The sequence below is a fragment of the Lutjanus erythropterus genome, chromosome 12, assembly GCF_056507025.1.
Source record: "Lutjanus erythropterus isolate fLutEry1 chromosome 12, fLutEry1.hap2, whole genome shotgun sequence".
Lineage (NCBI taxonomy): Eukaryota > Metazoa > Chordata > Actinopteri > Lutjaniformes > Lutjanidae > Lutjanus > Lutjanus erythropterus.
The window spans coordinates 25,866,613-25,886,794 of record NC_139328.1 but is presented as its reverse complement, the minus strand read 5'-3'; the positions used below and the strand labels follow the sequence as shown (position 1 = coordinate 25,886,794).

The following is a 20,182-nucleotide window of genomic DNA, read 5'->3' as shown; positions in this document are numbered from 1 at the left end:
ATGTTCAACAGTAAATAGTTCTTCTATGGTTCTATCTGTGTTGTTCTGTGCTCTGCCTGTGCTGTAGGTTAACCACTGCTATTGTTGGCTTACAGGCTGTTACATAACACTGTGTGCCTATAGGCTGATATAGGAGTGATGTGATATGTTGTTTCTCAGTGTCACTGCAGCGTATCGTAACACTTCAGTCTTGATAACAGTGTATTTTCCTCCTGGCAACAATTTTAACACTAATTCAAGTTAAACAAGCTGACAAAGGATTTGATCATCTCTCTGTATGTGTAAGCTGTGACAGATGCTCTTAAATAGGCGAAGGTGTCAGTTAATTTTAGAGATTTTAGGAGCTTCAACCTTAATCTTGCCCAAAATTTCCTGACCTCTGTGGGGAAAATATGTGCACATATACACACTCACACAACTGGAAATATTTAGTCACTGCAGAAGGTCGGAGGGAAATACTCACAGCGTTTGAGTTATTCCAAGACCTCAGCAGGAACACAGACAGAAATGAGATGTATTTGTGTAGTTTTTTAGCATTATACATTATTCAGTGAAATCACATGATGACGTTGTTGTATTCATTTCTGCCGTTATTTAAACTCATTAAACATTTTGTCCAATTCAAACCCAGTTCACATGCCTGCGCAGGTCCCCTTCAGCCAATCAGCACAGGCCTCCTGGTCTCTTAGCAACACTAGCTCATCCCATCAGTCCTTGTTAGTGTACAGTGCTGCCTGAAAACAGATCCAGGGTTGCTTTCTGTGTTTCTGCTGCGAAAGAAACTCCCTCTGTGTGCATCCTGCATGTAACCTGCATTTGAATTACTACTGTTTCCGTAGCAGCAGTATTTACAGAAATGAGCTGTTTATTTAATTCTTTAAGGTAAGAGAGAAAATATATGAACAAAAAATGTACACAAATACAAAAGATAACTCTAAGATAAAAAATAACATGTTTTTTGTTTGTTGTGAGCAATTTATTGGCCATTGATTAGTTGATTGCAAGAAAACAACTTTCTCGATATTTGATTAAACATTAAACATTTAAGTTCTGGATGTTCCAACTTCTCATTTTTGTGAGGATTTGCTTCAATTATCTTATAGTAAACAGAATATCTTTGGATTTCAGGCTGAAAATAATTGCCAGATCAATCGATTTTGAATTGTCATTAATTGCACCCCTAGTTCAGTGGAGACACAAATCAGTTGGGTCTGTGCACAAGTTTTGCGACATCCTGGTTTGTATGAAACCGTTTCACAACCCTGCACCCAATGCTGCTCAACTGAGTTTTTGAAAAGTAAGTTATTTGAGATTATATGTCTTTTACACAGCAGCAAATGCTAAGACTGTTGAATGTGACAGCATCTAGAAATATTGCTGACCACCTACTGTCATGCATATCATCATTTGTCATAGCAGAAATACTATATATTGCTCATGTTGCAAAGTAGTTCATAATTTGCGATGAAGCATTTGCCCTGTGATAAAAGTGGAGGGAAGTTCAACTTGTTTGCTGGACGACTGGGCAACGTTCTGTGTTGGTGTTTGTTTGAATAGAGTCTAAAACATTGTCATTGACATTGTCATTCAAGGAGTAGTCACATCCCGTGCACATTCTGCAGACAAGGGCCAGTGAATGGAATGACTTGTTTACAGCATGCGGTGTGGGAGGATGTTTGGCTGAGAGAGCCCTGAGCTCAGTGATCAGCTACCCTGAGACTGGGAACCAAAAGATCTAACATAGGGCTGGGCGATTATAGACACAATCAGTTATAATTGTTTTGAGCAGATGCCCTGATAACGATATTACCACATTCTTGTAGGAGTGAGTATTGGTGCTCTGACAAAATATTAGCACAATGAAATTTTTTAAAAATAATCATCAGTTGTGAGGATGTAATCATAAAATGATAAGTGGTTAAAGGAAAGTAACAGAAAGAACAGTCTGCGCCCACAACCACAGTAATAATCTGGCAAGCATTTTTTCTCTATATTCTCAATGTTTATTTATGCCAACTACAAAGATAAATAAATATACAGCAAAAACTGTACAAACAGTAATTAAACCCAGGTTGGTGTCCTCTCTGATATAACAAAAAAAGGAAGCACGCTGCTCTCCAGTAACGTTAAATTATTAAATTGATGCCTCACACTCACAGTGTAGGGCTGGGTGATATAGTTTATAAATAATAACTTGATATTTGAAGCTATGCTGCAGTATACAATATATTTCTCCATATAGACATTTTCTCTAAAATAATGTAATGAAATTATCAAATAGTGTTGATCTTATAGATTATGATGCATTCTTTTAGATTAAACTACCCAAAAGTAAATAAAGTAGGGCTAGGTGATGGACAAAATTAAATATCGCAACATTTTTGACCAAATACCTCCATCAATATTGCAATATTATTGTAGGTGCTTTCAAAAAATGTGAAGTATTACATCAGTAATGTGGATGTAAGGACTGTGTGTAAAGGCAAATAATAGAACAGCTGGAACAGTCTGGTAAGTTCAGGAAATTAATTATTAATTATCACTTTATTCTAACGCAGCCATTAAAACCAGAAAAACACTTAGACCATATTACAATACAATGACATCCAAAGTCACAGATGGTATCTAGCTGATATGTCTTTGATAAATCTATTGATATGATCTTGATTTCCCAGCACTTGTAAAAAGTTTTTGTAGGTTTTTTATAAAAGAAGAAATTTGATAACATTACCTAAGGGTTTGGGAACTAATTGGACATTTAATTTTGTAGACTTGACAGTTAATCTGTTATCTGAAAAATGACTCTTACATTAAGTGGTAAGAAAAATAATTATTGCAGCTGTTATTCTCATTTGTTTTCTATTTTCCTGTGCAGTGATCTTTCTTGCCTTTTCTTCATCAGGCTCATTAAGTTTCATCACAGCCCTCAATCTGCATGCAGGTTGCAGTGCTGAAGCAAAATGTCAACAAGACGTCAGCGAGATGCAACATCTCTCAGCCAGTTGTACATCAGATACTTTTTAAAATCAGTCACTACTGATTAGGGTATTAGCCTTATCATTCATTCATTCATTTTCTGTAACTGCTTATTCCTGAAGAGTCGCGGGGGGCTGGAGCCTATCTCAGCTGACATCGGGCGAGAGGCGGGGTTCACCCTGGACAAGTGATCAGTTCATCGCAGGGCTGACACATAGAGACAGACAACCACTCACTCTCACATTCACACTTACGGGCAATTTAGAGTCACCAATTAACCTAGCATGCATGTCTTTGGACTGTGGGAGGAAGCCGGGGAACCCGGAGAGAACCCACACAGACACGGGGAGAACCCACGCAGACACGCAGAGAAGATGCAATTTTTTTTATTAGCCTTTTCTGCTTGTGTAAACCAGTACAATCAATATTCATCAGATCTGAGATTTACAGCGTGTCCTGTTTCTAATCTCACTAAGTGCTCCAGCAGATGCTTTTGTATTTTGGCACAAGATCCTCAAGGGCATTCTCGTCTCCCCTCTTTCTGTCTCTCTCTTTTTTGACCTCTTTAGCTCTTCTGCTGTCTGCTGGTCTGTCTGGTTTCTGCAGCTCTCTATGTATAGGTCTGCCCCCGACCAAAGATTTTCCTAGTTTACTAGTAGTCATTAGTTCAAGCCATTAGTCAACTAGTTGTCACACGTTTGATAATAATTTAAGTATTTCAGTATATTTTGGGGGAAAGAATGTTAACACTCTACTACATTACAGAGAAAAACAAAGCCTTAAAAATAAAAAAATTACATGTGCAAAGTGAGCAAACTGTTAACAACAATTGTAACAGCTTTGATGATTCTGATTCTGAATGTGACAGATGTGGGTGTAACGATACATCGATCAGGATTAATATATTGATTCAACAAACAAATATGATCGATGCAAAGTGAAAATATCTATCTATATCGTGATCTTCAAGATGCACGTTTATTTTGAAATTCCCATGGCATGCCAGTGTCACAGACTTCATCATTGGATGTACTTTGTGTTGACTTCACAGCATGTTCCTGGCTTTTGTGTTACAAGAGAAACGGTCCATGTTGAAACTAGAAATCACAATATGGCTTTCTGCAGTTTACAAATCCCAGCAGGTGCAATATTTATTAAAGGCAAAATGTGTGTCAAAAAACTTTCAAATTAATGAATGTTGTATGACAGAGATGTCCTGTCCTACAAATCAGATTCTACAGACTTCAGAAAACATCTTCTTTTTGTACAGATTCCTGCAAAAAATCACACTATAGTCATTTTAACATGTTTTTCAATCAAAATAAGAATGATGATGAAAAAATTATCATTACCTCTAATATTGCAAATCAGTCAAAATAATCTCGACTTAGATATTTTTTCAAAATCGTTCAGCCCTAGATGCAACTCTACGCCTGATACTTTTGTTCTGGCCCAAATGACAAGGTGCAGCTCCTGAACAAAGTTTGTTTTTGTGTTTTTTTCTGTGGTTAAGTGACCAATGAAAACTTGATTGACTAAGACTCTTCTAAATGTTAATCTTTGGTCAGCTTTTCTGGGGCAACCCTACTCTTTCTCTGTCTTGGTCAGTTTTCTTGAGTGGAAGAGGGAAGCTTTGCTAATATTTACTTGAATTCACAAAAATGTTTTCATGCTTGCATAGTAACACTTTTCTCTTTTTCCATTGGCATATTTCAGAGACAAGTATGGGTGTAAAAGTATAATAGAAAAATAGTGACCTGAGTATATTTCTACTGTCAAGAGTCGATGTAAAATATCAACCATGACCTCCAGAAAGGTCAAACTGTAGCTAGTCATTGCAAATTGATTGAAAGTCAAGTTTTATTAATCATGAAAAACAGTTTTTGTTTATTCTGATGTTCTGTTCTTGTGTAATATATAGCAAATACTCCTGAACTGAAAATCACACAAATATTAGATATCTGTGTTCTTGTGAAAATTACCTTCTCAGGTTGTCTTGGAGGGAAATATTCTCAAGGAAACTGAGATTTCTATCCTTTGGCTATATCATATCAAACACATTGAGATTCTGTGACAACCGCTAATTCTTCTCTGTTCTTTTCCAGGTATGAATGCGGCAGTGCGGGCTGTCGTTCGAATGGGCATCTATGTTGGAGCAAAGGTCTACTTCATCCACGAGGTGAGACATGAGTCATGACTCGGGCTCTAGACGAAGCTGCCGGGCAGTCTGCAGTCTCTGTCACACTCAACAGTGAAACAAATCAGCACTGACGATTTGGGCTGTGGCTGTCTTCGAGAGATCCAGCAGGACTCAAAGACCTGATATTACCCTGCATTTGATAATAGAGTCAGAATCTGGATTTGACCTTAAAAAGTTAAATCCAAATGTTAAATAATGTTTTGAAACAAAAATGTGGATTCCATTGAACAAAAAATTTGTTTAAAATAACACTTAAACAAGCAATTCAAGTTGCTTGTTAACTGCATACTGGGTTTAGCTCTGCCCAAGACATTTGTGATTGGCTTAAACAAAAGCTAACAAGGCATGGTGTTTTTTCCCCTATATATATTTTTCACTGCTTTTCCAATAGTATCAAAAGGATTATTCGTCCGACACATAGTGTATATACAGCATTGCGTACATGTAACTAGGAGTTCAATTCACCAAGCACAGAAGATATAGTTTAACCAAGTGGAAGGCAAACATGTCACAGACAAGCTAGTTTGCCCTCATCACAGCAAACATTCTAATGAAAATTGATTAAAGACCCTGATGAAGAGCTGTTTGTTTGTCTTTGCTTGAAGAATAAATTATAGTGTCATTTGACCAGAAGACAGAAGATTTCCTGGATTTTGTCTTGTTGATTAAAGGAGTTTATTGGCTCTTTAACACCATTCAAGATGCTTAGCCACCAAAGTCTAGCCACCAAAATAGATGTTGTATGTGATCAAAATTGTACAAGGGGCGGCTGTGGCTCAGGTGGCAGAGCGGGTCGGCTGCTCGATATCCACCTTCACCCGTCTGAGTGTCCTTGGGCAAGACACTGTACCCCAGCTCAAGGACAGGCCAATGCATTCCCAAATTGCCAGTCCCAAGCCCAGATAAACGGGGAGGGTTGCATCAGGACAGCCATTCAGCCTATGGCAAATCTAATATGCTAATTCATACTGGGTAGGGCAGGGACTGGTTTGCCAGTGAGCAGATCTGCTGCTGCGACCCCAAACGGGGGTGATTCCTGTCACTTGCAGAAACAGGACATGTTTGTTGACACCTCCTCTAAATAGCATTAAGGGCAGTGCCTTAACCCTTGTAATCTTTTCTTGGTGCTTGTCTCTTGGCCTGTATCCATATCGTATTTTATGCTGGCTAGAAATCTTACTTATCTGTCCACGGAGGGAAATTGTATTTCCTGCTCATTGCTGAAACAATTTAAACTCCCTGTAGGATCTATCTATATTTGTAACATGCCGATAACAAGGCAAATATATGCATGATGTATAATACAGATCTTAGGATGGCTGACACCGTCTTGTTCATGGTGAATGACTGAATTTCCAAATGCATCTATTTTAAGATGAAACCAACTAGTCTTTAAGTCCATCGTGTTGAGTCCAGATCAATTGGATATAGTTAATTATGCACAAAAAAACTGATTGCCTTGTCTACTAATAATATTTGATATGCAACTGTTCTGCACTCTCTATACAGTGGGTATAGAATAATTTGCCAAGAATTATAAATCAGAGTCATTTAATATCAGAAAATGAAAGCAGCTATATGTCCTTGTTTAGAGTTGATTGATATTGAATGTCTGAGGATATGTTTACATTTTGAATGGGCATGACACCACTGATGGCAGTGATGGTGGGACATAGAGACAATCTGATCTCAGTCAGGATATAATTGAATTTCCAGGGGCAGACTTCATCCTTCACTGTCTGCACTGTCATACCCATCAGCTTGGAATAACCACTGAGCTGTGAGTAATGACAGCAGAGTGCCATGATGCCTTTATTTTGGTTTGGACTCTGGAGGTTTAAGCAACACTGCCGGCTAAAAAGTGCAACCTAAAAAGTGTGACCAGCTACACACTGGGTTTTCAAACTGTGGTACGTGCACAACTGGTGGTACACAAGATATTTGCGTAAAATTTAAATGTTCTGATTCAACTTCTTTACTGCAAAAGTGAAGAAGTACAGGCTCTGAAAAAGTAAAACATAGCAGTCTTTACATTGTTTTTCGTCTTTCTTGCGTCTTTTTTTTGCCTCTAACTGCAGTGAAAGAGCTAAGTGGCTATTTTAAGATGTGCCAGTGGTAGTTAGGTAGTACATGGAGATACAATATTTTCGTAGGTGGTTTGTCTGTTTTGATTATGGTTTTCACATATATTTAGTCCTGAAACTGTGTAATGATTAATCTATTGTTTGACTGACAGAAAATGTACAGCAGATAATTGATTTATCATGCAAGTCATCTACCAATTAAAAATGCCAAACCTTCGTTGGTTTCAGCTTCTCAGAAGTGAGGATTTGCTACCTTTATCTGTTGGATGATGTCATTCTAGATTGAATTAGGGGTTTTTCGTGTCATTAAGGATCCAGCAAACATTCATCATGATTATTTCTCCTCTCAGGGGTACCAGGGGATGGTGGACGGTGGAAACAACATCAAAGAGGCGACATGGGAAAGTGTCTCCAGCATGTTGCAAGTGGTGAGCAAAGCTTTCAGCTGCTGTTTTAGGTCACACACTCAATAAAGTTGTATCGGACTGAAATAAAACTGACCATAATTTCCTCTTTTGTGCTGTATACAATTTAACTAAAACTTTTTAATTCAGCTGCCATCAAAAGACTTGTGTTACTTGTGTTAATTTTGTAATTACTGTATATTTGAGCACCATGAAATGCTATTTGTAAATGCTTTCTGACAGAGGAGCAGCAGGTTTTGTGCTTGGACCAACACAGTTATCTGCTTTGTTGGTCGACACAGCTATGATGATCATTGTAAGTGACAGGCCCCAGCCACAGGGCCTTCGCCTTTGAGCCAGATGAGTCTGATTGGATTGGACCTTATAACTGTTTGTCATAGTCAGACTTTCAATATCCAAAGTGAATTACATTCAGTGCAACAGAGAAAAAAGATCTTGTAAATTAGCAATATTACAAACAGCTAGCAGTATAAGGAGCCATGTTACCCTCAACCAACCCTACAACAAAGAATACCTGTTTTAAAAAAAATAAAATGTAGTCCTTCACTTTTAGACTACACCATGATAGAACCAATAGAAGAGCAATTTAAGGAGAGAATAATGTGATTACAGATTGTAATTTGTGTTTCCCTCAGGGTGGTACAGTCATCGGCAGCGCCCGCTGTAAAGAGTTTCGTACCCACGAGGGCCGCTTGAAAGCCGCACACAACCTTGTGCAGCGCGGCATCACCAACCTGTGTGTGATTGGTGGAGACGGCAGCTTGACTGGAGCCAACCTGTTCAGAGAGGAGTGGAGTGGCCTGTTGGATGAGCTCCTCCAGCAAGGTGATTGCTCGCTGACTGGCGTTTCAGTTGACCTTACGCACCATACAACTTTAACTTTGCAGGTCTAAAGACAACTTCTCTCCCTCCTGCTCATGTTTTTCAGGTCTGATTGATGAGGCTGCAGTCCGCAGTAACTCAGTGCTCCACATTGTCGGCATGGTTGGCTCCATCGACAACGACTTCTGCGGCACTGACATGACGATTGGCACCGACTCAGCACTGCACAGGATCATTGAGGTGGTGGACGCCATCATGACCACCGCTCAGAGGTGAACAAATCCTCAGAGGAGACAAGACGAGGAGAGGTGTGATAAGACAAGGAGGAAAAAAAAACTCAGAATCCATACAAACCTTGCAGACATGTTCTCCTTAGACATGGTTAAGTTTAGCGTGGAGGTCTCAGTGAGACAGTCTCTGTCATTAATGAGTGCTTTTTCTTGTTTCTGACATTCCTTTTTATTTCTTCCAGCCACCAGAGGACATTTGTGCTGGAGGTCATGGGGAGACACTGCGGGTAGGCACTCTTCTTTGTATCAGAGTAGATCAGATCAAAACACCATAAACATAAGACATATGTATACATAGCAATGTGTATGGTCTTTAAGTTAAATATGTTACTGCACACACAGTCTCAAAAAATGCACCCAAATCTATGCAGACAACTTTTTCAATATAACAAGTCAATTATAAACATCTATATTCAGATTTTTTGTTAAAAATACTTTTATCTTTTGCAAGTGTAGGAATATTGACAAGTCTGGCATGCTTGTGTGTGTTAGACAATAACACAATGATGCAGTGAAATATTTCAAAATAAATATCGCTTACAGGGAGATAAAGATCAAAAGCTATTATTGAACTGTGTGTGTGTGTATTTGTGTTTGTGTAGATATTTGGCCATGGTCAGTGCCCTTGCATGTGGAGCAGACTGGGTTTTTATCCCAGAAATGCCTCCTGAAGACGGCTGGGAGGAAAGCATGTGTCAGAAACTGTCTGAGGTAACACACAGTAACACACACACACATACACACACACACTCACACAGCATAACAGTGTCTATTCATTATTATTCCCACAAGATGCTATAACTTCTCTGACAACAATGGATACATCAGATATGTTGGAAACATCAGTTACATTAGAGTGAGGAAGAGACTCGGTGAACATGTCTGTGAAGGTTCTCAGTTATCGATTAGGAACAAAACATTAACACATTACCTTGTCCGTGAACATGGTTCTGTCTCAGTCATGTAAAATTGATTTTTATCACCAATGGCGGTTGTTAACAGAACATAGCAACTCCCATAACTCCATGCCACTTCACAATGTCACTGTGCTCTGTCTTATATTTTCGTCTCACTGTGAGTGAGAGAGTCCTAGCGGCAGAATTTGTATATCATAATTTTACATGAATATACATACTCAGACAAACATACATAGCAGAACACTTTTATGTACCACAGCTGCCGTTTTAGCTGTTTTCTTTTCAAAAATGGTACAAAAGTGACTCTAGGGGCACTTGAACTCACAACCCTTGAATTATATCTCAATGGTTTGACTAGAAGACCAATGTGCTATCTATTGCGCCACAGAGCCTGTTGGCTTTTTTTTACCTCAACTTTACTAATATACTTTCATTATAAACACTATTAACTAGGAGTGTCACAAATACTTATAGTTGCAAGTTTTCGCAAAATATTAGTTGACTTGTCGCTGGTGTATACTCCTTTATAATGCTTTTTTCAGGGACAAATAATTGACTGTGTCATCCTTCAAATTTTGTGCTGAAAGTGCTGAAAATTTTAATAAACGTTGCTGAGTAGTGAAAAATGGATGAATATTATAACTTACACAGTCATGACAACTTTATTTCGTTGCTGATCTGAGTTTTACCTGTAACAACTGCTGAGAAATATCTATTTTTTATATTTTTTTAACGTTTCTGCGTGAGAAGACCTCTCCTCAGGGGGCTGGGTGAGGAGCCACTCCCAGCTCTCTCTAAAAGCCAACGACTCTGGTGGGACTCGAACCCACAACCTTTGAATCACTTCTCAAGTGCTTGACTAGAAGTCCAATGCGCTATCCATTGCGCCACAGAGCCTGATGGGATGTTTGTCGTGAAACAAACTCTAAACTGTCAGGCTTTAATTAGCCTACAGCATTGTCTGAAATCTGACTCTTGCTGCTCTGCGCTGAGACTCTGCTGCTGCACAGAACAGACACTTTAAGTTTATAATTAAGTATCCGTCATCCAGCTACGTGCTAAACTCCAAGTTTGATTACAAGTCCAATGTGCTATCCATTGTGCTACAGAAATCAAACTCATAAAAGTTGTTGTTTCCACAAAATGCCCTCTTATTGCTGCAGAAAATTCTTAATCATTTGACACTTCTTGTAAATTCTGTTTTAAATGCAATACATTAACTTGTTTCTTTCCTTGTAAAAACACAGTTGTCAGTTGTGGCGTAACTGTATTGGTGGCTACTCTTGTCTACAACAAACATTTAGCAGCTGTTTGAACACACTGTTTCAACTGATTTCATTATTTAAACTAAATTTCTAAAATAAAACAAGATTGTGTTGATGGTAAGCATTTTTCAAATACAGCAAACAGTAACCAATATAGGCTTCATGGTCAAAGATTGTCAAATTTTAGGAGTTGTTGAGTTAGAAGGAAAAGTATATCCTTTGTTAAATGCTGTCTGTGAAAAATTCCTAAATTCCTAATTATTTCAGCATACTTGTAAATTCAGTAGATATCATACATTAAGCCATTTCTTTGTTTAAAAAAACATTGCATGTTGGCTACTACTGATGGGCCATCAGTCTTTGCAAATGTAAATCATGTAGTTAGGTTTTGTATACAGAGCACAGAAATGAGATCTGATCACAAAAGGGCAATAGGGACACATTTGGAGATGTATTGTAACATCATGTGTGAACTGTCATATTTACAGCTTTCTACTTATGATGACAGGTGCATGTTTCAAAGACTGTTTCTGTAAAGCAGCGACTCTGGTGGGACTCGAACCCACAACCTTTGAATCACATCTCAAGTGCTTGACTAGAAGTCCAATGCGCTATCCATTGCGCCACAGAGCCTGTTGTGTTTAAGAAGGAATGTTAAACCTCCACATGGAGTTTTTAACTGTCTATGAAACAGTGTCACTTTATTATTGCTGCCTCAATATGACCTACAATAGTTCACAAGACCATCAGAGAGAAAACTGGCTTTTTCTATGTAATTGTTAATGCCTGCCACCAGGTCAGATTCTCTGAGAAATCAGATGAAATGAGCTTGTGTTTACATTTTTCCAGGGAGGCTTACAGTGAATATTCAGTTCATCAGTTAAAAAAGAAGCAGAGATTTTAATTTTGATAATTTTATTTTTCACACTATATGTTATGGTTATTATTGTGGTTATAAGGTTATTATTATGGTCCAGTGCCCTGTCCATTGAGTCACAGAGCCAGTTGAGCTACAGAATGCAAACTCAGTAACTCTCTGTTTTTACACAATCCCCTCTTACAGTCATGACAACCACTTCTGATCTCAGCTTTATGTGTAATCGTACTTGATTGATTGGTGATCTGCACTAAATGTTCCTGCATGCAGCTGGATGAGTTGCCACTACCAGTCTTCAAAAAATAGCGACTCTGGTGGGACTCGAACCCACAACCTTTGAATCACTTCTCAAGTGCTTGACTAGAAGTCCAATGCGCTATCCATTGCGCCACAGAGCCTGATGGAAGTTGTTTGTCGTCAAACAAACTCTAAACTGTCAGGCTTTAATTAGCCTACAGCCTTGTCTGAAATCTGACTCTTGCTGCTCTGCGCTGAGACTCTGCTGCTGCACAGAACAGACACTTTAAGTTTATAATTGAAGTATCCGTCATCCAGCTACGTGCTAAACTCCAAGTTTGATTACAAGTCCAGTGTGCTATCCATTGTGCTACAGAAATCAAACTCATAAAAGTTGTTGTTTCCACAAAATGCCCTCTTATTGCTGCAGAAAATTCTTAATCATTTGACCCTTCTTGTAAATTCTGTTTTAAATGCAATACATTAACTTGTTTCTTTCCTTGTAAAAACACAGTTGTCAGTTGTGGCGTAACTGTATTGGTGGCTACTCTTGTCTACAACAAACATTTAGCAGCTGTTTGAACACACTGTTTCAACTGATTTCATTATTTAAACTAAATTTCTAAAAGAAAACAACATTGTGTTAATGGTAAGCATTTTTCAAATACAACAAACAGTAACCAATATAGCCTTCATGGTCAAAGATTGTCAAATTTTGGGAGTTGTTGAGTTAGAAGAAAAAGTATATCCTCTGTTAAATGCTGTCTGTGACAAATTCCTAGTAATTTCGGCATACTTGTAAATTCAGTAGATATCATACGTTAAGCCATTTCTTTGTTTAAAAAAACATTGCATGTTGGCTACTACTGATGGGCCATCAGTCTTTGCAAATGTAAATCATGTAGTTAGGTTTTGTATACAGAGCACAGAAATGAGATCTGATCACAAAAGGTCAATAGGGACACATTTGGAGATGCATTGTAACATCATGTGTGAACTGTCATATTTACAGCTTTCTACTTATGATGACAGGTGCATGTTTCAAAGACTGTTTCTGTAAAGCAGCGACTCTGGTGGGACTCGAACCCACAACCTTTGAATCACATCTCAAGTGCTTGACTAGAAGTCCAATGCGCTATCCATTGCGCCACAGAGCCTGTTGTGTTTAAGAAGGAATGTTAAACCTCCACATGGAGTTTTTAACTGTCTATGAAACAGTGTCACTTTATTATTGCTGCCTCAATATGACCTACAATAGTTCACAAGACCATCAGAGAGAAAACTGGCTTTTTCTATGTAGTTGTTAATGCCTGCCACCAGGTCAGATTCTCTGAGAAATCAGATGAAATGAGCCTGTTTAAATTTTTACAGGGAGGCTTACAGTGAATATTCAGTTCATCAGTGAAAAAAGAAGCAGAAAGAGATTTTTATTCTGATAATTTATTTTTCACACTATATGTTATGGTTATTATTGTGGTTATAAGGTTATTATTATGGTCCAGTGCCCTGTCCATTGAGTCGCAGAGCCAGTTGAGCTACAGAGCGCAAACTCAGTAACTCTCTGTTTTTACACAATCCCCTCTTACAGTCATGACAACCACTTCTGATCTCAGCTTTATGTGTAATCGTACTTGATTGATTGGTGATCTGCACTAAATGTTTCTGCATGCATCTGGATGAGTTGCCACTGCCAGTCTTCAAAAGTTAGCGACTCTGGTGGGACTCGAACCCACAACCTTTGAATTACCTCTCAAGTGCTTGACTAGAAGTCCAATGCGCTATCCATTGCGCCACAGAGCCTGATGGAAGTTGTTTGTCGTCAAACAAACTCTAAACTGTCAGGCTTTAATTAGCCTACAGCATTGTCTGAAAATTGACTCTTGCTGCTCTGCGCTGAGACTCTGCTGCTGCACAGAACAGACACTTTAAGTTTATAATTGAAGTATCCGTCATCCAGCTACGTGCTAAACTCCAAGTTTGATTACAAGTCCAGTGTGCTATCCATTGTGCTACAGAAATCAAACTCATAAAAGTTTAGTTTCCACAAAATGCCCTCTTATTGCTGCAGAAAATTCTTAGTCATTTGACCCTTCTTGTAAATTCTGTTTTAAATGCAATACATTAACTTGTTTCTGTATTGATGGCTACTCCTGTGTACAACAAACATTTAGCTGCCCAGCTCTAAAACTCTGCGACTCTGGTGGGACTCGAACCCACAACCTTTGAATCATTTTTCAAGTGCTTGACTAGAAGTCCAACGCGCTATCCATTGCGCCACAGAGCCTATTCTGATAGATGTTTCACACTCAGTCTTTACAAGCACGTCCAGTTGTCAAGCAAACACTAAACTGTAGACTAGACTGTAACTGTCCTACAGTGTATTTGACTCCTGCTGCTGCTGTGTGCACAACAGACACTTTCATTTTAGAATAGTAGCATCTGTCATCCAACTAATAATCGACAGACTGATTAGTAACCGATAATTGATGTACCCAACATCATGTAACTCTGGTGTTCTGGCATACAACAATTGTTGAGTTAGATAAACTTGTAAATTTTGTGTAATGCTGCAAATTCTTAATTATTTTAGCCTCATTGTTAATTCGACAAATGTTCTACATGAAGTTTTTGTGTGTGTGTGTGTAAAAAACAATGTATGCATTGGTCCTGGCATGTTTGTTCACTTACAACTGTTGATAGTTAAAAACAACAATATGATCTTTTCAGATGGAAGTTATGTAGCTTTGTATTTATTTTCGTAGAGTGAAGTGAGATCCAACCATAAGTGGTCACTCAAGACACCTTCTAAGATGTGAATTGGAGTACTTTTGATCTGATCAGCATGTGAATGCTAGGTGTAAACAGCTCTACATCTCTCTAAATCTTCAGACTTTCTGCCAAACTGGCAACTTTTGAGTTGTTGAGAGTAAGGAGAAACTTTATAAACTTTGTGATACACTGTCAACAAATTCTTAATTATTTGGACCTTGTAAATTCAGCACGTTCTACATAAAGTTATTTCTTTCTTTGTGTATAAAACATTGTGTATTTGTCCCAGCGTGTTGGATACTACTATTGGGCAATCGGTTAAAAAAAGCATTTGATCTTTGGAAATGGTAATAATGTAGGTGTGAGTTTATTTGCAAATAGAGTGAGATGTGATACATTTGGTCACTCCAGGCTCTAGATGCATTACAATGGCAGATGTGAACTGCCATACTTACCAGTATTCTCCTGTGACCAGTCCCAAGTTTAACACTCTCTCTATAAAGCAGTCAAACCTGAGACGAGAAGTTCAGTGCACTATCTATCTAACAGAGCCTGGATTTATTAGATGTAGTCACACATACTCAAGCAACACACACACTGTTACTTTTTTTTCAAGAGATTGATCATCAGATTATTTGAAGACCAACATTTTTACAATGTAAAATATTGTTATATTATGCCAGTACTCAATGGTAAGTGTGTTTGTTATCGTCCAGAGCCGATCTCGAGGTTCCAGGTTGAACATTATCATAGTTGCAGAAGGAGCCATCGACAGAGAAGGACAACACATTACCTCTGATTTTGTGAAGGATGTGAGTAGAGCTCAGTTTCAAACTGACGCAGAGGGGAAACCAGAAGCTGGACCAACTGGTGGATATCAATAAGTCTGAAAAACAGACATCAGTGACAGAGTGACAGCATACAGGTTTTTCCACTCTTGCTCAGGCACTTGCCACATTTTGAAAGAAGGTTTCTCTAAAAAAGTTTTCGTGTTAGTGTGGTTTCGTTTTGCACCAGTGTTTAGGTATTATACTGGAAGAAATCTATTGCACAAGAGCCAACATCTATAACAGAAAATATATCAGAATGCACTACAGCCAATGCAAAATTTGAGAAAAAATATTTGACATGTAAACCTCACAGCTGAATGATCATTCTTTAAATTTGTTTATTTTGAATTGTGTTCATTCTTTGACTGAAAGCAGCAATTTCACCTTTACTGTCAGAAGTTAGTGGAACCAGGGCAGTGGAAGTAAACCCACCCTACCCTGTGGAGTTACTGAACATACATATGCACATGCGTAATGACACACGCAGAAAGGGGTAATTCAGCTTTATTGCATACAATTGGGTTGGTATATCAAAGTTAGCTAACATTTTACCTCAGCTGAAAAGATCTCACCAGTTGCTAGCTGGCTACCACACATCAAACTGGTCCTGTCACTGGCCTGTCTGCTAGTGAGGGGGCTTTATGATGTCCCTCAGTCTCGTGCAGTGCCAGTGGCTGACAGGTGGTGGCAGTAATGTGTGTAGGAATCTGTAACTTTCATGGAAAATACAGAAGAAGATTGCTAGCAAGCAAGCAAGCAGGAATTGTCTTCTGATTTACTCAGCTGTTTGTTTAAAATGAAACTCCACAGAACCAGCAGAAGTAGGTACTGGAATTTGTTTTTAATGTTGTGCAGTCAGTCATTCTCTGCAAAAGGTTAATTGTTGTGTATCTGATTTTAAGTAAATTCATCTTTCTCTGTATTGCTAGCGGGCCTCATTGAGCATTGTTCCACTGTGCACCACTCTGCCAGCTGCATAAATTGGCCAAGCTAGCTGTATATGAAACTTTTTCTACAATCTGGCAAGTGCCTGCTGAAGAAAGATAACTGACTAAATGGGTTCTCACAAGACATGAAGGTTTATCAGTAGATCTCTGATCTCTCATTTATCCTCCATTATTGGATCCAGCTTTTGGCAGTGCAAAATATTTTCTGTCATGTTTTCAAATGCTTTTGCTTCTGTATATCCCTCTAGAACCGTGCTGATAAGAAAAGGCTGAACATTATTATTGTAGCTGAGGGTGCCATAGATTGCCACAACAAGGCAATCACTCCTGATTATATCAAGGATGTAAGTACGGTGGAGACGCCTGGTCGAGACATGGACCGACAAACTCCTTCAAAAGCATGGATTCTTTTTTCCTTCACGGTTTGCTTTTGGTTGTCCTGTTCGTTGTTGTGTTGACTTTTCACACTTTTTGTATGCTTTCACACAAGTTATTATTTTATATTTCTTTGCTAAATACCCACTTCCTTATATTTCTTAATTCCACATATCCTGCAGGCATTTAAGAATGTTATTTTCCATTCCCACCACATCCCTTGCACCCTTATTTTTACTTCTGCAAGAGCACGTCTGCATGCACATTATTTGGTTAACATGACAGGAGATTTTTTGCATGATTTCTCCTTCTGTTTTTGTTTTCAATGTTTGACACTTGCATGGTTCATTATATATCTGCATTTTCATGAGATTTTTTCACTGTGACATCTTACAAAGAATGAATGTTATATTAATGTTATATTAGATGTGTTATGTGTTTAAACATAGTAAACTGTAAGAATATGCGCTTATGTTTACATGAGTTAAACCTGTGAAATTCATAGTATAGATCTTTTGTTTAATCGTACTGAAATGTGATAAGATACAGTAATTATATTAGATTTTAGAAGACATTATTGTATACTATTTTCTATATTTAGCATTTTATCCTCACTTTACTCTCCCTCCATATCCAGCTAGTAGTGCGCAACCTGGGTTTTGACACCAGGGTAACCATCCTGGGCCATGTGCAGAGAGGTGGGACCCCCTCTGCCTTTGACAGGATCCTGGTAAGTCACAGTATCTTTAATCCTTCTCAATGGAAACATTGATGATTAATTTGTTGGCAAGTCAAAAAGACGTCCTCCTCATCTGATATTTCAAGCCCTGAAAAAACTCTAACATTGATATTTACACTACATATGTTGACCTCTAAATAACTTTTGACCTTTGCAGGCCAGTCGTATGGGCGTGGAGGCAGTGCTGGCGTTATTGGAGGCCTCTGCCAACACGCCGGCCTGCGTCGTGTCTCTAGTTGGAAACCAGGCTGTTCGACTACCACTTATGGAATGTGTTCAGATGGTAAGACTGTGTGAGGGCATATTGGGAAGAGAGGTCATGCAGAGACGATAGAAGTGTGTACTGTGTACTGAGAACAGAAATAAGATCTAATAAGATCAGAATAATCAGTATATTAACTACGAGAGATTGCAGCTAGCATGCCCCCAGTTTGCAGAAGCAGAGAAGAGTATAAGCACAATAGCCAGGCAAAGGCAATGTACAATTGTGGACAGGTGTCAGCAGCAACATGTATTTTAGCCACTTAAAATAAAGCCCACTGAAAAAAAAATCATTATCAGTTTAAATGTATGCTATATTTAGAATGTTTAAACCACTTAACCTTGCTAACAGACAGCCTTTTCTGACGGGAAACTGCTGTTATATAAGCCAAATATCACTCTCTCTCACTCAGCGAGACTCCTTTAGCAAATACAGTAATAATACCTCACAGGGCACAGCTATCACTGGTCTGCCACTGCCCCGATCTGTTAGTTTGTTTGTTATTTTGTGACGTCCATGAATTGGAACTAATCTTTTAAAACACAAAAGTTGCACAATAGCACAAGCACACTAACCAGTAGATGCGGTGGTAGACCAGCAGCTGTGTTCTGCAAGGTAAAATTACTTATTTTGTTAATAGAGTCTGGTTGGATTGGAGAGAGCGATACTTGGCTTGTGTAACAGCAGTTTTCTGTTGAAATAAGGTGTCTGACAGAAAAGTAAAGTGGTGAAAATATTCTAAATATAGCACTTCCACTGAAATTTTTTTTTAGGTGGCTAAAATTGTACATTGCTTAGCTTTCGCGCCAGTACTCTTGCTGCTGCTCTACACTTACTATCGATATACAACCCCACTCCAAAGAATCCAAACTATCTCTGTAAGAGGAGTGAGGTGGAGTAAGTGCTTGGGATCATTTGGCCCAGTTTGACAAAACCCCACCCACCATTTACTTGCAAGACAGATAAACAAGCATGCCACAGACACACTCAAGCAGAACCAGAAGCCGGTCACAATAGAAATAATGAACACATGGCAAATTTTGACATGAATTATGAAGATTTTTTTTTATGTTTTGTCATTAGACCCAAGAGGTGCAGAAGGCCATGGATGAAAAGAAATTTGAAGAAGCAGTGAGACTGCGTGGCAGGTATTCTTAAACTTCAACTACTTTGATATGATCAGATATCTGAAATGTGTATGTAACAAAGATTCAGCTGCTACAGACAAATTTATAAGGTAGATTAAATGCATAAAAGGCTTATGTAGAGTTAATGGAGAACAAGCATTACTGAATAATTTCATTACAGAAAGTGCAAGAACTCACTTTTCCCACCAGTTTAGTTAGAGTTCTTTTTTAGCACAGATATGTTGAATTGTCTGTTTGGCAGTGTGCCCTGGTTAAGCTGTGTTTGCATTGACTTTACATTAACAGTAAAGTCTTTCTCTAAAGCGGCATAGAGTTGACACCCCTTGTGGATTTTCTACATTGACTAACTTTGTTTTTCACATTTGCTATCTGCAGGAGCTTTGAAAACAATCTGATCACCTATAGGCTCCTCTCTCACCGGAAAGCAGATTCTGAACTTCCAAATGTAAGTACCCTTAAAACCAAATAATAACAAAGAAAACAATGATTATATCAAATCAATAAGATGATCACAATTTTAATTCTTGTAATGCATCTTTCCCCCAGCGGCTGTGAGATTTGTACGGTAGCATAAGGTACTTCCTGGTCAGGTGCCATGTGGGTGCTAAAGTCTTTTTGTGACACTAACAGTCTGTTTTTCTGTGACTGTCTCTGTCCTGAGGGTGAGGAGAAGGTGGGTGATGAAGAGCAGTTCAATGTATGTGATGGGTAATGAGGCTGTAGCTGAACAGGCGCTAGTTCAGCTTCTGAAGCTTCTGCAGACGTAGTTCACAGAGCAGAGGAGCCTTTAGGTTACACCTTTTTTGATCCTTCTTCTTATTCACTTCACTGAAATAAATATATTGCATAGAGTGTAGTTTATGGTCATAAATAGAGCTAAAATTGGATTTTAGTACCTAGTGACTTTCTAGAGCTAAACTTCTAAGAGGGTTTTTTTTTTTTTTTTACAGAGACAAAATTTATACCTGCATATGTTTATGTAAAGGTGCAGTGCCACAAAATGACAGTGCTCATTATCT

General features: G+C 38.5%; 1 protein-coding gene and 6 non-coding genes across 12 annotated transcripts in view; 1 reads left to right on the top strand and 6 right to left on the bottom strand.

The window, feature by feature from the left end:
- Positions 1 to 20,182, top strand: part of LOC146318062 (ATP-dependent 6-phosphofructokinase, platelet type-like) — a 39,512-nt gene that overhangs the window by 1,900 nt on the left and 17,430 nt on the right. For 2 of the 6 annotated variants that reach the window (XM_084731505.1, XM_084731504.1), the window contains exons 2-13: positions 5,082 to 5,155; positions 7,611 to 7,688; positions 8,321 to 8,510; positions 8,614 to 8,779; positions 8,980 to 9,024; positions 9,400 to 9,508; positions 15,579 to 15,674; positions 16,888 to 16,983; positions 17,652 to 17,744; positions 17,911 to 18,036; positions 19,099 to 19,163; positions 19,539 to 19,608. In XM_084731505.1, coding sequence (XP_084587631.1) covers positions 5,082 to 5,155; positions 7,611 to 7,688; positions 8,321 to 8,510; positions 8,614 to 8,779; positions 8,980 to 9,024; positions 9,400 to 9,508; positions 15,579 to 15,674; positions 16,888 to 16,983; positions 17,652 to 17,744; positions 17,911 to 18,036; positions 19,099 to 19,163; positions 19,539 to 19,608 — 1,208 coding nt within the window. The remainder of the gene's footprint in view (positions 1 to 5,081; positions 5,156 to 7,610; positions 7,689 to 8,320; positions 8,511 to 8,613; positions 8,780 to 8,979; positions 9,025 to 9,399; positions 9,509 to 15,578; positions 15,675 to 16,887; positions 16,984 to 17,651; positions 17,745 to 17,910; positions 18,037 to 19,098; positions 19,164 to 19,538; positions 19,609 to 20,182) is intronic. The other 4 variants (XM_084731500.1, XM_084731501.1, XM_084731502.1 and 1 more) reach the window with 2 other exon arrangements.
- trnar-ucu (transfer RNA arginine (anticodon UCU)) lies at positions 10,520 to 10,611 on the bottom strand. Its single transcript is given in 2 exon segments — positions 10,520 to 10,555; positions 10,575 to 10,611. It is a non-coding gene; the product is annotated as a tRNA-Arg (tRNA).
- trnar-ucu (transfer RNA arginine (anticodon UCU)) lies at positions 11,521 to 11,612 on the bottom strand. The gene is given in 2 exon segments: positions 11,521 to 11,556; positions 11,576 to 11,612. It is a non-coding gene; the product is annotated as a tRNA-Arg (tRNA).
- trnar-ucu (transfer RNA arginine (anticodon UCU)) lies at positions 12,163 to 12,254 on the bottom strand. The gene is given in 2 exon segments: positions 12,163 to 12,198; positions 12,218 to 12,254. It is a non-coding gene; the product is annotated as a tRNA-Arg (tRNA).
- On the bottom strand, positions 13,159 to 13,250 carry trnar-ucu (transfer RNA arginine (anticodon UCU)). Its single transcript is given in 2 exon segments — positions 13,159 to 13,194; positions 13,214 to 13,250. It is a non-coding gene; the product is annotated as a tRNA-Arg (tRNA).
- trnar-ucu (transfer RNA arginine (anticodon UCU)) lies at positions 13,802 to 13,893 on the bottom strand. Its single transcript is given in 2 exon segments — positions 13,802 to 13,837; positions 13,857 to 13,893. It is a non-coding gene; the product is annotated as a tRNA-Arg (tRNA).
- Positions 14,286 to 14,377, bottom strand: trnar-ucu (transfer RNA arginine (anticodon UCU)). The gene is given in 2 exon segments: positions 14,286 to 14,321; positions 14,341 to 14,377. It is a non-coding gene; the product is annotated as a tRNA-Arg (tRNA).